General features: G+C 40.5%; 1 protein-coding gene across 8 annotated transcripts in view; it reads left to right on the top strand.

Moving 5' to 3' along the window:
• The window catches only part of LOC126175278 (N-acetyl-D-glucosamine kinase), a 195585-nt gene that overhangs the window by 127580 nt on the left and 51627 nt on the right, over window positions 1–16378 (top strand). For all 8 annotated transcript variants that reach the window (XM_049921932.1, XM_049921931.1, XM_049921935.1 and 5 more), the window contains exon 4: window positions 3034–3175. In XM_049921932.1, the coding sequence (XP_049777889.1) occupies window positions 3034–3175 (142 nt within the window). The remainder of the gene's footprint in view (window positions 1–3033; window positions 3176–16378) is intronic.

Here is a 16378-nt window from a genome sequence, read left to right as displayed (position 1 = left end):
CATTTTTGAGTACTATCTGTTTTCCTAACAATAGTATATATATATATATATATATATATATATATACACACACACACACACACACACACACACACACACACACACACACACACACACACACACACACACACATATATATATATTCTGTCTTGCCGAGGCCAAGGGAGTCTGTGTTTGTGTGTCTGTGTGTTTGAATGTTTCTACTATAGCTAGAAAAAGAGTTAGTGCTTGAAAGTTAGTGTGAATGCCTTTTCTTGTTAAGTGGTACTGTGCTCCATGCATTGATCCACTATAGGTGAGTAGTTGCCTTTCCCTTAGTTTACGTTTTGTAAATGTAACATGTATGTTAATGTGGTATGTCACTGCAGTAAATATTAGAAGTCCTGTGACACAGAATTCAGTGAGTGAATACTAACAGTTACATATTAGTAAAACCTTTAACTTTCCATGGGACAGCTTTGCTTCAAGTTTTCAAAGTATGTGGCATCTTGTTGAGCCACATCTGCTCATTAATCTGTAGATGAACAATGAGCTGTCTGAATATCTGTGGAGGAATGGCAACTCGTTCTTCCTGAAGAACTGATACCAGAGTGAAGTGAAGTTGGACACTGAGGTCTGGAGTGAAGTCGGCATTCTAGGCTATCCCAAAGGTGTTCTGCAGGGTCTACTTTGTAGTCCTGAGCAGGCCAGTCCATGTCCACAAATCATTGCCTCACAGATGCTGTTTTATAATAGGGTGCACTGTCATGCTGATACAGATGATCATCTTTTCCGAAGTGTTCCTTTGTAGTACACAGTACACAATGCTGTAAAATGCATTCATATTCATCTGCATGTAGCATTTTCTTAAGCACAATAAAGGAACCACACACTAACCACAAAAAACACTGCCATACAGTAAAACTGTCTCCTCTTTACTTTACTATTAGCACTATGCTTAATGGCAGGTACATTCTCCAGGAATTCTCCAAACCCTTCCATTGGATTGTCACAGGGTACAGAATGATTCATCAGTCAAAATCACTCATTTTCAGTCATGCACTATTCAGTGGCATTGCACTTTACACCATCTTAAGTGTCTCAACAGACATTTGTGGCTTATGAGAGGCTTCTCAGCCATCATTTTCCTTGTAAAATGTAAACTTTCACTGCTAGAGTTGTCACAATTAATAAAATATTCTGTGCTGTTATGCCATGGTCTAAGGGATTTTGCTTCAAAACCTGACATTTCGTTGCCATCTGTGGAGGACATTTTCAAGAAGAATCCTAGCTTTGTTGAATGTTAGATTCATGTCCTGGCTCGCTAATGTCTACAGCAAAATTCCACTTGTGCGAGCTTCTGTGCAGTGGCATGACATCACATGTTTTGAATACACGAGCAAAACTGGCTGTTGTCTACTGTCGTCATCCGCTTTTACTTTGATCCCTTAGTGGAAGACAGGTACACATCTTCTTCAGCACCAGAATCCAAATTTCATTCAATTTCACACCCTCCTCCTTCCTAATAACATTCCTGGGGTGTTTCACAATCTCTATAGCCTCTCTGTATAGCCGTTTGTGGTATCCATTTGTGGCTGCCAGTATTTGAGTCCGGTCAAAATGAATGTTGTGGTCTCCTGGCTGTAAAGCATGTTGCACAACAGCTGATCTGTCAAACTCCCCTCTTCTGCAATTGCCCTTGTGCTTGATACAGAATTAAAACATCTCTCCACTGCATTGCTCAAAAGTGGTTATTCATTCGCTGAAGTGAAAACAGCATTAAGACCACCAGGTAGAAATCATAGTGATGCTCAAGCCCCAGCAAAATCGAAAGTTTTCCTGCCATTCATTAAGGACGTGACTGACCGCATAGGAAAAATGTTGAGAAAGCGGAACATCGCAGTAATTTACACATCCCCACGGAAGATATAAGATCATCTAAAATTGGCCAAGGATGATCACCAACTGCTGAAAACAGCTGGAATTTATAGGATTCTGTGTAGTTGTGGGTATAGGATTCTGTGTAGTTGTGGGGAAGTGTATGTGGGTACCCAAAAAGAACTGTCAAAAAATGACTCTAAGAGCAAAAGGGCAGTTGCAGAAGAGGGGAGACTGACAGATCAGCTGTTGTGAAACATGCTTTTCAGCCAGGAGACCATCACATTCATTTTGACCAGACTCAAGTACTGGCAGCCACAAGCAGATACTACGAATGGCTATACAGAGAGGCCATAGAGATTGGTCAGTAGTGACTACGGTGTGAATCGGATGTTCAATAAAACTATGATCTCCCTTGAAAATGTCCTCTGCAGATGGGACGAAATGTCAGGTTTTGAAGTGAAATCCCTTAGACCACAGCATAATAGCCTGGAATATTTTATTAACTGTGTCATTGTTCTCCTTTCACACAGGTACTGTGCTAGTTGGACTGATGTTAGCACATTGGAGCTTGTGAGTGATTCCTTCTTCTGATTTTATGTGATTGTTTACAACTACCCTCCTCAATGGTCGGTGTCAGTACATAAGGTCTGCTTGGTCTTGATTTATCTGTGGTTGTTCGTTCACATTTCCACTTGACAGTCACACCACCAACATCACCTTGGGCAGATTTATAAGATTTGAAGTGTTCCTGATGGTTCTGTAACGTGACATCCACGTTTGAAGTCATCAGCTTCTCCTAACCGGCCCATTCTGCTGTTACTGCTTCTCTGTTGGCAACACAATATTCCCTGCCTTCTTTTTTTACTCACAGGTCCTCTTCTTCTGTTATCTAAGTGACCAGTTATTAAGATTATAAATTTTAGGTGTTAGATAGTATATGTTTATCACTGCACTTGTTTACACAAAATAAGACAGTATTGACATTGCCTTTTGAGCACTTGCTCTTTCTTTAGCAAATGTACACACATTCACACACACAAACATGCAGACATCCAAACTTACACACCCACAGCTGCGGCAGTAGTGTTATTTAATGTAATAAACACTGAGAATACAGGATATATTTATTCACAATATCTCTGGAGTTACACTAACAGCATTAATGTTTCATAGGGAATGAGCCTCAGTGGTTGTGAACAAGAGGAGACCAATAAACAGCTGGAAGATGAGCTCCATGAACTATATCCAAACCTCAGCAGCCACTATGTTGTCTGCAGTGACACTGTAGGCTCAATTGCAGCAGCTCATCGCCATGGTAAAAAATAAAGGAATCAAAATTAAATCTTCAGTCCTACTTTTTTTTAGCTATAGAATGAGTAGAGAGAAAGAAAAACAGAATTAGCTGTAAGAACTGGTACATATGAACCTGTATGTCCATTGTTTTTGACTGAGAAATACTACACCTTTAGGTTAAGTTTATCCTTCTTATTCATATTGTACAAAAAAAAAAAAAAATTATTTCCTGCAAAAAACTTGGTAAAATGTTTCCTTACCACACTGTAATGTGATTTATGACAAATAAAATTATTACACAGCTTCTGAAAACAATCAACATGAATTTTAGAAATAGAGGGAGGACTGAAATTAAATTTAGCACTGTAGCTTTGACACCCCAGCCTGTCAAGACAGCAGTGTAATTTTATTTTTTACCTGTTGTGAATAGATATGTTATATAATCCTTCTGGCAGTACTTGCAATCATTCACATTGGACTCCTGTGTGAAGTCAGTTCAGAGTTTTCTTTGTGGGAATAGGCAAGTAACAATGCAGTAGTTATTACTTAAGTAGTATGATATGTCATTGATTCTTGAATCTCCATTTTTGAAGTATTGTGGCTCCTTGATTTTCTTACTGACTTGTAGTTCATACTAAGGAACTGTGGCATGGATGGAATATTGATCTAGCTGGTCATGGTCATGAGAAGTGTGCTTTGCATCTGTCAGTTGTGTGTTTCTTTCTGTCGTCATAGAATTTCTATATTATGATTGCTGGTCCAAGGCCAGCAAGAAATAAGAAGGTGTAGGGTTTGTCTTGATACATACAGTAATGATATATACCACATGGCTGAGTGCTACATCAACTTGCTTTTTATGGGATGATACCATACAGTAACAGCATAGGCAGCTGTAAAGTGCCAAGCCTGATGTACTGAGGGTATCGTCAGTTAATTCTTGTGTGTTCATCTTGCTTCTCATCTTAAGTCAATGTTTCATGAATGTCAGAAACCTGTCCAAGGTTTCTCAAAGTTATTTAGAGCAGAAATTGTGTTCTAGGTCCTCATCATGCCACAATATATATTCAGCAGTTCATATGCTTCACTATTTCACATTTTTCGAAAGAGGAATGTAAACAGGGATCTTTGATAGGTTAACCTCCAAGAAGTTCTTCATGGTATTTGACAGTTCACCTGGCGTAGATATCATGTTCTGTTCCGCATCCTTGAAATTCCTATCTTGTTCATCTGTGGCAGCATTGTCGTAAAATAAAATAAGGAGTCTTGCCAGTCCATTAATATGGTAGTCATCAGGATATACATTATATAAGACTATTCTGAGAACACTTGCTTTGGGAGTATACCTTCGATATTCAGCACCTATTTTTCTTTCCTTCCATCTCATTTTCTTTGATTTTTTCCATATTTGTTCTCCTGCATTTTCTCTCCACAGAAGACTGTCTTAAACCTTACAATTCTGAAAAAAGTCTACAGAGACCAATGTAAGATAAAAATCCTTTTGTCAATTGATGAAGTTTTTACATTTGTTGGTTGTGATTCACTGTATCATAGATTGCAGACACTGCTTCTGTTGATCTGTCTGCCATCTCCAACCACAGTTTACTGATTTAAATTTGGTGGATGTAGGATGAGCTTTTTATTCATAGTTACAGAGCTCATAAGAATCATCTCTTCAAGAATCATCTGTTCTGCTCATAAGAATCATCTGTTCCACTTCTATCATCGTGGTAATATGCCATGCGAGGGACCCAGATTCAATTACCAGCCAGATTGGAGATTTTCTCCAGTCGAGGACTGGGTGTTGTGTTGTCTTCGTCATCATTTCATATGCATCGACATGCAAGTCGCTGAAATGGCATAACTAAAATGACGTGCACCTGGTGGCTGAGCTCTGTGCAGATAGGTTTCCTGGCCTAGCCATATGCATTATTATTATCATATGTGTTCAATAAATACAAATATCTCAAATTCTTGAGCTACATAAATGATTTTTCCTGGGAGACTGAAGATCTTTTCAAAAACCGTAATGCTTGCTGATGACACTAGTCTATTGATAAAGGGCCCAAACGTGGCCATATCAGACACAGCCAGAACAATAATGGAACATGTTTACAACTGGTTAACAGCAAGCAGCATAAACCTTAATCTTAAAGAGACTCATAGTATACAACTCCAAACAGACAAAATTGACATGCAGATACTGGAAGTTGAGATCATTTGGCCCACATTGGATGAGTCTCCATGTCTGAGGTCCCAAGGCATCCAGATGGTTATTAAACTAAGGAGCACCAGCACCCAGATAAGTTAACCAGACAGCTCAATTATGCCTGCTTTGCACTTAAAAATATCCATTGTTGTGTTAGCCTGCGGATGGGGTTATCAGCATGTATTCACTCAGTACAGTCCTATGGCATAATCAATTGGAGCAGTTCAACTAATGTCATAAAAGTATTTATTGTAAGTGATATTGTATACAGCTGATTATGGAATATCTTGCAGGAACCTAGGGAGACTGACACTTATGCATGGACAGATGAACCCACTGGATAGCTGCATGTGTTAACGTGCCACTTCCCAGATTCAGATTAATGATGAGAGCCAGTGAGCCGGCCAGCCTGCTTATTATTTGTAGGTGTTTTCCCACCCGACTAGTTGAACACCAGGCTGGTATGCATGTCCCACTTCAGTTATACATTTCACAAATATTTTCTAAATGTTCATTTCACATGGGATAACAGTAGACACAGACAGGTGGGGTACACAAATTCCATAATTCCATCCTTGGGGGGGGGGGGGGGGGGGGGGATGGGGCAGGAAGGATATCTGTTCACCCTCTACCACTAAGATTACTGTATGAACAAATTAACATGCTGACCCTGTGAATATACAGAATAAAGTCTAAGAAAAATAATAAAAAAAACGTATGTGAACAGATGAGTCACAGCATGATGACAACCTGCTTAATAGCATGTATAACCACATTTGGAATGTAACACAGCAGCAATTCTGCATGACATGAATTCAACAAGTCCTTGGTTGATTTCCTGACATATGCAGTGCTAGATATTTCTGCACAGGTGACACAGTTCCCATAAATTACTGGTCAGTGGTTTGTGGATGTAGAGCTAATGGCCTCTTGCAATCATGAATCTGGTGGCCAAGATATCACTGTGAGTTCACTATCATGCTCATCAACGATTGTAGCATTATGGCATTATGTCATCTGGTGGCCAAGATATCACTGTGAGTTCACTATCATGCTCATCAACCATTGTAGCATTATGGCATTATGTCATGGACATTTATCCTGCTGAAAGATGCCTTAGCTGTTAGAGAAGACATAGAAGGCAAAGGGATGCAGGTAGCCCACAACAGTGTCCACGTAATCCACCGTTGTTGTGCTGGTTCAGTTACTACTACAGGCCCATTGAAAGCCAAGGCGAATGTCCCTCACAGCATGATACTACTACTCACTGTCCTGTCTTGTGGTGATGTGCATGTTTTGAGCATGTGGATATGACACTCAACCTGGTGTAACAAACATTTTATATGGCGTGAAATGTTTCCATTGGTCCGCACTCCAATCTCAGCGATCCAATGCCATTGCAGATATATTGACTATGTTTTTGGGCCAGCATGGGGATGGTATCCCATGTTCAACAATGTGTGCTGAACATTGTGCTCTAAAACAATTGTATCTGCACCAGCATTATCCTCTGTCATCAGATCCCCCACAGGTTGCCACTTATCCTGCTTTACAGAATGAGAAAGCCTCTGATTTAAAAGTTCTGTGATGAGGTGCAGATGTCCATCACCTTCTTGCCTACTTGTAGTTTCACCGTCATTCACCAACATTCCATATATGCTTACAACAATAGCAGGTGAACAGCTGACAGCTTCTTCTATTGCGAGATGCTTGTTCTCACGCCCTGGGTCATACTATTTGCTCTTTATTGAGGTTGATTATTTCAGTGAATTTCCCCATTTGTGGTCCTCAACATTACTTGAATGATGTCCAATTCCTCTCTGCTATGTACTATAAATGAAATGTATGTGACAACTGGAGACCTCAGTTCATTCTTAGTGTCCATGGTGAATAGTTTTGTGTCTTATTTGTGTATTTATTTGTTCAATAAAGTACAGTCTACCATACTGTCTCATAACTCATTTATATTGTACCCACACCATACTTGACTCCCATAGTGGTGATCCCGAAAATTTATGACTGCCATGTATGAGGTAATTTTCGTGCCGACACAGCTATTAAACAAGGACAGTGCAACCCTCGTGTAACCATTGTGTGCAGAAATTTGCACATCACGCCTATAGTTTCCATTCTGGACAGTGTGTGGCTCTCGCCCGACTCTCCGACTATGTGCAGCAATCAATTCTGCAAGTGATGTGCTGCAATGGTGTACTTTGACTTTTGAAAATAATGCCAAACAGTTGAAAGCAGTAAACAGTCTGCCTTGGGACCTTTTAGAGTATGGATACCACACCATGGTTGTCTTAGCAGCAGGATTGCAAATTTCCATCCAGCGCCAATACCGGTTATGTGGGATCCAGCAGATCCAATGGAGCACACCCACTGAGCATAGTTGCTAGTGGCTCAGTTCCTCAAGTTCCCTCTACTATCACAATATAAGAGGGATGGCGGCAGTGGCTCAGTACACTTGCATTTGGAGCCACTTTGCTACAACACTTTGTTTGTGCTTCTTTCTTGTGACTCGATAGCTGGACTTATTTCGTGTTGCATCATATGTAATGAGTCTTTGTATGTTTGGAGAAATACAAGTTAAGTAAATCTTCTGTTTGTTGTGTTAACTTGTTCATTAATTATTTCTGCGCCTGTCTAGCTTTCCTATGATGACAGTTGCCACACCACTCTGTAGCCCACCTTTCCTTGCCGCTGTGTACAGAGTTTTACAGAACATTCCGATCCTGCAAAAATACTTTGCAGCTGCTGAACTGTAATAGTCTGACAGCCTGTATTCGCTTTCATTTACCGTGGACATTGTGTCTTCCATATCACGCATGAATTTGTCCATCCCAACTTTGCTTCCGTCAGCTGTCTGGATTTCGAACACTGGCACCACACCATGTACGGATGTGGAACATACTGAGTTTCACCTTGACCCTCCTCAAGCCTAGTCGACGATTGTCAACAAACCATTTGTAATGACTGGAATCACAAATGAACAATTACATCGACAACTTTCCACCAAACACTGACAATTCACTCATATCATTGACAACAATACCGATAGCCATGTGCCACAGAATCAGCCTAGCTTGCTTCCTTCCCATCAGCTGCTGAGCTTGACAGACCATGCCTGATTACTTCCGACTCTGACGTCACTGTGCCAAGCCAGAGCAATGACATTCATGGACATCAACAAACCCCCACATCTTGCCATCCACGTCGTGCCTGCGCAGGACACTGCAGAGTATGCTGTGCACACACCTGTGCAGTACACTGCCATCTTCAACAAGTTCATCTGTTCCGAAGACTTCTAGTCACCTTAATGTTCTGTACAGCAGCAGATCTTCACTCACTCTACCGACAATGACTGCTACCAGATTTCACATCCCAATTACACACATAAACATGATCTTATCATTGACTTGTACTCTGATGAGTGTTCCACAGAGCTTTCGACTCTGCTGGTCCCACTTCTGAGAGCTGTGTTTCCAACCGCACTGCCTGCCTCTTCACCTCAGATGAAACACCTTTTGGCAAACATCAGTTCCAACATCCATCTTCTACTACTTGGTGGCACATCGACAAACACGAAACCTACGGCACTGCAACTACATGCTGACAGCTCGTTGATTACAGTACATGGATCCATGGCATGGACCTGACAATGGTCACTGTCTCCCCACCTCAAATGGACTTTCTTTGTTAAGGACATCATTAAACCAGACCTAGTGATGGATCTCTTATGCCAGTTCTACCTCACGGGCTGCTGCATCCCAGGACCTTTCACCCTGGCACCTCCAGCTCTAGTTGGTACATCAGCTATTGAAGACAAAAAACAGGGAGACAAACACATATCCATTGACACACTCATGGAGTGTGCCTTCCTCAGATGACAAGCTCTCGGCGGTTTACAACACTACTCTGGCTGCCTTATGCTGACACACTTTGTACAGAGAACATGTTGCTTCTGAAATATAATAACAACATTTCCTCTGGTCCCTGCCATGGTGCAAGAGCAGCTCATAGCCTTGACACACAGCCGTCATGATGACAAGCATGGGAGTGCACGTTAGGCCCTGGTCCCACTAACCAGTCACACCTGTCCAAAGTCTGATGTCCATTCATCGTTCCACCCAGCATCCATGCTGTCACTGACCCTGCACACATGGAGAAGCATATATGTCAGTACACCGCACCCGGCTTGCCACCCAACTAGCCCTCACTGGCATCATCCGGCATGTGCCTCCAGCTGTACAACTTGCTGTTACCGCGTCTCTTCTGTGTGACTCCCCACCACACAGCTCAGCTCGCTCTCTGCCAATCTTCACATAACAACACTGACCTCACCACGTATGTTCACCTGGTTCCACGTTCAACTATTACACACCTACAACAGTTTGATAAAATGCTTTAGGATGCCATATTCAGGACACATTGGTGGAATTGAACACAACACTACACCTTTTTGACTACATTCAATTGCGCTATTCACCTTCAACTGTCACTAACAACTTTGGTGCTTCTTCACTATAGGAATTCATCACAACGTTGGATGCTGCAATTGAAACACCACCCACACCGTCTTCAGCAATGATCTGAAACACATTGGTATCCTCCGTTCCTGCCTGCCAACAGCCCCTGCTCTGCCTCGGATGACCTCTGTGGAGACCTTGTCCATCGAAGTTAGTTCCAGCAAATAAATTAGCCACTCACATCAGCTGCACTTCCCCGTCAACAAATGCCATCAATTTGATCAAATCAAAGTCTCTCTGGCATGTGACATCAGTCGTCACCAACCCCCCCCCCCCCTTCCCCCCCACTCCGACCCCCTCCCCCCCATCTATTCCTCATACCACTGGTATCGTGTAGAGATACTGGACACTTCCTGCATCCGCTACAACAATACCATCTGTTCAGCGCTCATGCCATGCTCATTGCGACTTTGAGAAATGGTCCAGTCATGTCTCACAAAAGTACCAGCCATGACACAATTGGTTACATGCATCTGCGCAGCATCACTTCGAGAAGAGGCCCAGTTTTGTCTCACAAAAATGCCAGCAAGGCATACACATCTGTACCCATCATGTCAACAATCGCAGACCCCACTCTCATTTTCCTTTCCATGCTCTGCACACTGAGCACACATTACTGATGTACTATAAGTGGAATATCTGTGACTTGGTAAGAGACTTCAGTTGATTCTTAGCATCCACATGTGTGTCCATGTTTTTGTCCTGTGCGTGCATTCGTCCAGTAAAGTGTAAGCCTAATGTACCATTTTGTACCTCATTTCTATTGTATCCAAACCATACATGATTTCCACAAAAACATTGCCCACATTTGCTATGTGTGCCTATGTAGAGTTCACAATGTAGTTTTATATTGTGGTATAAAAATTTATAACAGTTTACTGGCAGACATCAGGCAGGGAATTAAAAATCCCCAGATATTAAAAATCAAGTTAGTTAATTAGTTTCACATTCCATGGATCATTTGCAAGACATTCTACATACACATCACAAATTAATTTTTAATTATACCTGCTTACTGAGCATTTATAAAGGCATTTTCCAGACGTGAATTAGTAATTCCTATCCACCATCTTTTACACATTACAGTAGTAGAAATTCTTCTATGGAAGAGGGAATGTCAAGGAGAATGAATCATGCTACGTACACATTGCAAATTAATTTTTAAATGTTGCTAGATGCTGAACATTTATAAATGTGTGTTTTTTCCAGATGTGAGTTAATAATTCCCACCCCTAACATTTTACACATTACAGTAGCAAAAATTCTTCTGTGGAATAAAAGGAGTTGTCAAGAAGAAACTTCTTCAGTTTCTTTTCAAATTTTATTTTACTATCTGTCAGACAAGTTATATCACTGGGCAAGCTATCAAAAATTTTAGTTGTAGCATTGTGCACACCTTTTTGTGCTAAAGACAACCTAAATTCAGAGTAATGAATGTCATTTTTCCTTCTGGTATTTTAATTATATACTTCACTGTTCCTTTTGAACTGCAGTGGATTATTTATAACAAACCTCATGAGGGAATAAATGCACTGTGATTCAGTAGTCAGAATGTGCAGCTCTTTAAATAGATGCCTACAAGATAATCATAGGTCTGCACAACATATTATTCTTACAGCACTTTTTGAGCAATGAATCTTGAAGATGAGTTACCCAGAACGTTAATGAGTGAAAATATGCAAAATCAGCCTACCAACTGGTCTCTCCTCAAGATTTGCAATGATTCTATGTGCAAATGTGGCAGATCTAATTTGTTTTAGGTGTTCCAAAATATGCTTTTTCCACTTTAAATTCTCATCAACATGGGCACCTAATAATTTTGAAGTTTCTACCCAATTTATTATTTCTACATCTACATCTACATCTACATCCATACTCCGCAAGCCACCTGACGGTGTGTGGCGGAGGGTACCTTCAGTACCTCTATCGGTTCTCCCTTCTATTCCAGTCTCGTATTGTTCGTGGAAAGAAGGATTGTCAGTATGCCTCTGTGTGGACTCTAATCTCTCTGATTTTATCCTCATGGTCTCTTCGCGAGATATACGTAGGAGGGAGCAATATACTGCTTGACACTTCGGTGAAGGTATGTTCTCGAAACTTTGACAAAAGCCCGTACCGAGCTACTGAGCGTCTCTCCTGCAGAGTCTTCCACTGGAGTTTATCTATCATCTCCGTAACACTTTCGCGATTACTAAATGATCCTGTAACGAAGCGCGCTGCTCTCCGTTGGATCTTCTCTATGTCTTGTATCAACCCTATCTGGTACGGATCCCACACTGCTGAGCAGTATTCAAGCAGTGGGCGAACAAGCGTACTGTAACCTACTTCCTTTGTTTTCGGATTGCATTTCCTTAGGATTCTTCCAATGAACCTCAGTCTGGCATCTGCTTTACCGACGATCAACATTATATGATCATTCCATTTTAAATCACTCCTAATGCATACTCCAAGATAATTTATGGTATTAACTGCTTCCAGTTGCTGACCTGCTATTTTGTAGCTAAATGATAAAGGATCTATCTTTCTGTGTATTCGCAGCACATTACACTTGTCTACATTGAGATTCAATTGCCATTCCCTGCACCATGCGTCAATTCGCTGCAGATCCTCCTGCATTTCAGTACAACTTTCCATTGTTACAACCTCTCGATACACCACAGCATCATCCGCAAAAAGCCCCAGTGAACTTCCGATGTCATCCACCAGGTCATTTATGTATATTGTGAATAGCAACGGTCCTATGACACTCCCCTGCGGCACACCTGAAATCACTCTTACTTCGGAAGACTTCTCTCCATTGAGAATAACATGCTGCATCCTGTTATCTAGGAACTCCTCAATCCAATCACACAATTGGTCTGATAGTCCATATGCTCTTACTTTGTTCATTAAATGACTGTGGGGAACTGTATCGAACGCCTTGCGGAAGTCAAGAAACACGGCATCTACCTGTGAACCCGTGTCTATGGCCCTCTGAGTCTCATGGACGAATAGCGCAAGCTGGGTTTCACATGACCGTCTTTTTCGAAACCCATGCTGATTCCTACAGAGTAGATTTCTAGTCTCCAGAAAAGTCATTATACTCGAACACAATACGTGTTCCAAAATTCTACAACTGATCGACGTTAGAGATATAGGTCTACAGTTCTGCACATCTGTTCGACGTCCCTTCTTGAAAACGGGGGTGACCTGTGCCCTTTTCCAATCCTTTGGAACGCTACGCTCTGCTAGAGACCTACGGTACTCCGCTGCAAGAAGGGGGGCAAGTTCCTTCGCGTACTCTGTGTAAAATTGAACTGGTATCCCATCAGGTCCAGAGGCAGACATTGACTTTGGCATTATGTAGATATCTGATAGTGGTTTGTGTAAAACTGGAGAGCATTTCTTCATGATGAGAGACACCGTCTATAATTTTGTTATTACCTAAATGTGTTTCAACATTTTGTGCTACCTTCAGTGGTTTTTTTTTTGTTTATATTTTTTCTGAAAATTATTTGTTGCATGCTAACCTCTCATGTAGGTTAAATGAATTTTTTAGCTAAAAGTATGTACATTCAGAAAGACACCAATTATGAAGTGTCAAATATTTTATATTAGTTTACTTACAGTACACACTTAAGGTTTATATCACTGAGTTGAGGCATTATATGTCATTCGCGTTTGCTGTGCTTAAAGATTTAGGTCTTGGATACTAAATTTGGAAATAATATGATTTATATATTTGTTCCTATACCCAGCTGACACTGTTAGCCGTGTATACCGGTGGTCTTGTATGTACAATACATTCTACAGCCTGTTATCTGTAAACAATGAAACTTTTCCTATTTTCCTTTTTTTGGTTCATTTTAGTCTGACAATAGCTATATGCTGCGTCATTTAACATATTACTTACCGTATTTACTCGAATCTAAGCCGCACTTTTTTTCCGGTTTTCGTAATCCAAAAAACCGCCTGCGGCTTAGAATAGAGTGCAAAGCAAGCAGAAGTTCTGAAAAATGTTGGTACGTGCCACCACAACTAACTTCTGCCGTCAAGTATATGTAGCTCTACGCGGGCATGCTTTGTAGGCACAAAGATAAATACTGGCGCCAAAACCTCTGCGTCAGTAAATAATTTTTTTTAAAAAAAGTGGAAAACGAGCTTTTTTCTCCGCCGCGAGTTTCGACCACTGCATTTTCATACATTATCCAATGAAGTAAATACAAATTCCGTATTGTTCATCTTCGAATGTAGCACAATTTCAGTGTACTACGAAAATCTGACTGGCAAGACTGACAGGGATGTTTGTCAATATGGCCAACTCTACGTTCTGAATTTTTTCCTATCTGTGAGAAGAGATGGTTGCTAATCGGAACCTGATGAAATTTGAATCACATACAGTATTATCTTCACCATAAGAATAATACGAATATAAACATTTTGCCATGTATTCTTTCGTGTTTGTTGCTATCTCATTTAAATCCTGTCTGCCTAATAAACTACGAAACTAGAGTGAGACAACAGCAAACGCGGAGCAATATACGTATCGTGTCATGTTTATATTCGTATTATTCTTATGCCGAAGCACGGCAAGTGACTAGATTTTTAAATCTAAGATGACTCTAATTTCTGTGCAGAATTTGATGTAATAAAGAAGCGGCCGCAAAGATTTTCAAACGGAGAAAATTTTCGCCTAACTCTCGTTCAGAACATGTTCTATCATACGCAGTCTATTATTTGATTCTTGTTGATCATTATCAAAGAAAGCAGCAGTGTAAGTAATGTCTCTTGTCATTGTTTCGCTAATGAGACGATTCCCCCCTCTCTTTCTCTCTCTCTCTTTTATTGTACGCGGCGGTAGCGTGCACAAAAGCAAGCCATGCCGCGAGCCGCAACAGGCCGTAAACACGCACTATCAGAATGCGACAAACAATGCATGACACAGTGCAGTAATGCATTTTCAGCTTAAGAGTGACGCAAACACCTATAACAAAAAAAAAAAAAAAAAAAAAAAAAACGGCACTTATCAGATCAAAGCAAAATAAGCAATTGATTCAAACCAGACGAAGCACGTGAAAAAGGAAGGGTACCCGTATAAATACGGACGGAGCGCCTGCGCATAGCAATGGCTACGTGGTAAAGCTTAACTGCTAAGGTTACGACTCGAACCAAACTACTGTAGCTGTATCGTCATTCATTCGACCTAAATTGTGTCTCCTATTACAATGAACCAGCTTTGTATCGATTTGGAGGTGCGGCCTCCCCTAGAATTTCGAGTCTCAAATTTCAGGTGCGGCTTAGGTTCGGGAATTTTTTTTTCCTTTATTTCGAGTCTCATTTTTCAGGTGTGGCTTAGATTCGAGTGCGGCTTAGATTCGAGTAAATACGGTACATTTTTTTATGTCCTTGCTTATCTGTTGCATGATCTATTAGAGCACTTATTTCTTTTGCTGCTGTTGTCATTTATTATTGTTGCACAAACACATTTAATATAATTTATTGCAAAGCACAAGGCTTCAGATGCTGTTTCACTTGTTGTTATAGGTATGTGGTGTTTGTTGGCCTGTTGATTTTTGGTTCAAGCTATTACTAGTTTTAAGAATTTTTAGATAACTTCTTATGTTCTGTGTTATTAGGTGATCACGAAAAATTGTGGGGGAGCTATTACTTTTTATTGCTCTGAGATGTTTTGTGTATCTGGTTCTAAAATTCCTACATGTTTGGCCCACATATACAAATCGACAACAATTACAAATTGCTTAATAGAGACCAGATTTGGTACATTTATCAGTGTTGGTAGTTTGCCTTCAAAATCTATTCTGTATTGTGTTGTTAGTTTGATATGCTGTGTTGAGACTTTGCCTCTTTTTTGTGTGTTGCCCACCTTGAGTGTAACTTTCTTGTTGTATGTCTTTACCTGCCATTTGTTGCTTAGTATTTGCTCAATGGTTGTGTGTCACATTGTCTTCGTCTGTGTGAATGTTTCCTGATCATGTGTTGTCTGTTTCTATATTTTGCAGGAGCTAGATATAAGAGTGGTTGAAAGTGCTAAATTTCTAGGGATCACCGTGGACAGTTGTTTAGGATGTTGAGATCATATTTCCAATATAAGCAATAAACTTAGCAGTGCTGTTTTTGCTCTGAGACAAATTAAGCCACTAATAACTGAAGATGATGTGTGCATGGTGTATTTTTCATACATCAGTGCTATAATGAGCTATGGTATAGAAATCTGGGGCCACTCAACTGAGGCAATTAAAATATTCAAATTACAAAAGAGAACACTTACAATAATAGGAAACAAAAGAACAAGAGATAGTTGCAAGCCTCATTTCAAAAAATATAAGATTCTAACCTTCTACAGCTTGTATATAAATAAAATTCTGCTCCTTGCTTGGGATCATAAAAATAAACTCAACAAAAATGAAGATGTACACCACCACCACACCAGAAACACCAAGAAATTAAGAATTCTGCAGCATGACACAACTCAATATGAGAGAAATAGTGG

The sequence above is a fragment of the Schistocerca cancellata genome, chromosome 3 (genome assembly GCF_023864275.1).
Source record: "Schistocerca cancellata isolate TAMUIC-IGC-003103 chromosome 3, iqSchCanc2.1, whole genome shotgun sequence".
Lineage (NCBI taxonomy): Eukaryota > Metazoa > Arthropoda > Insecta > Orthoptera > Acrididae > Schistocerca > Schistocerca cancellata.
This window is presented reverse-complemented; position numbering and strand designations above follow the sequence as displayed.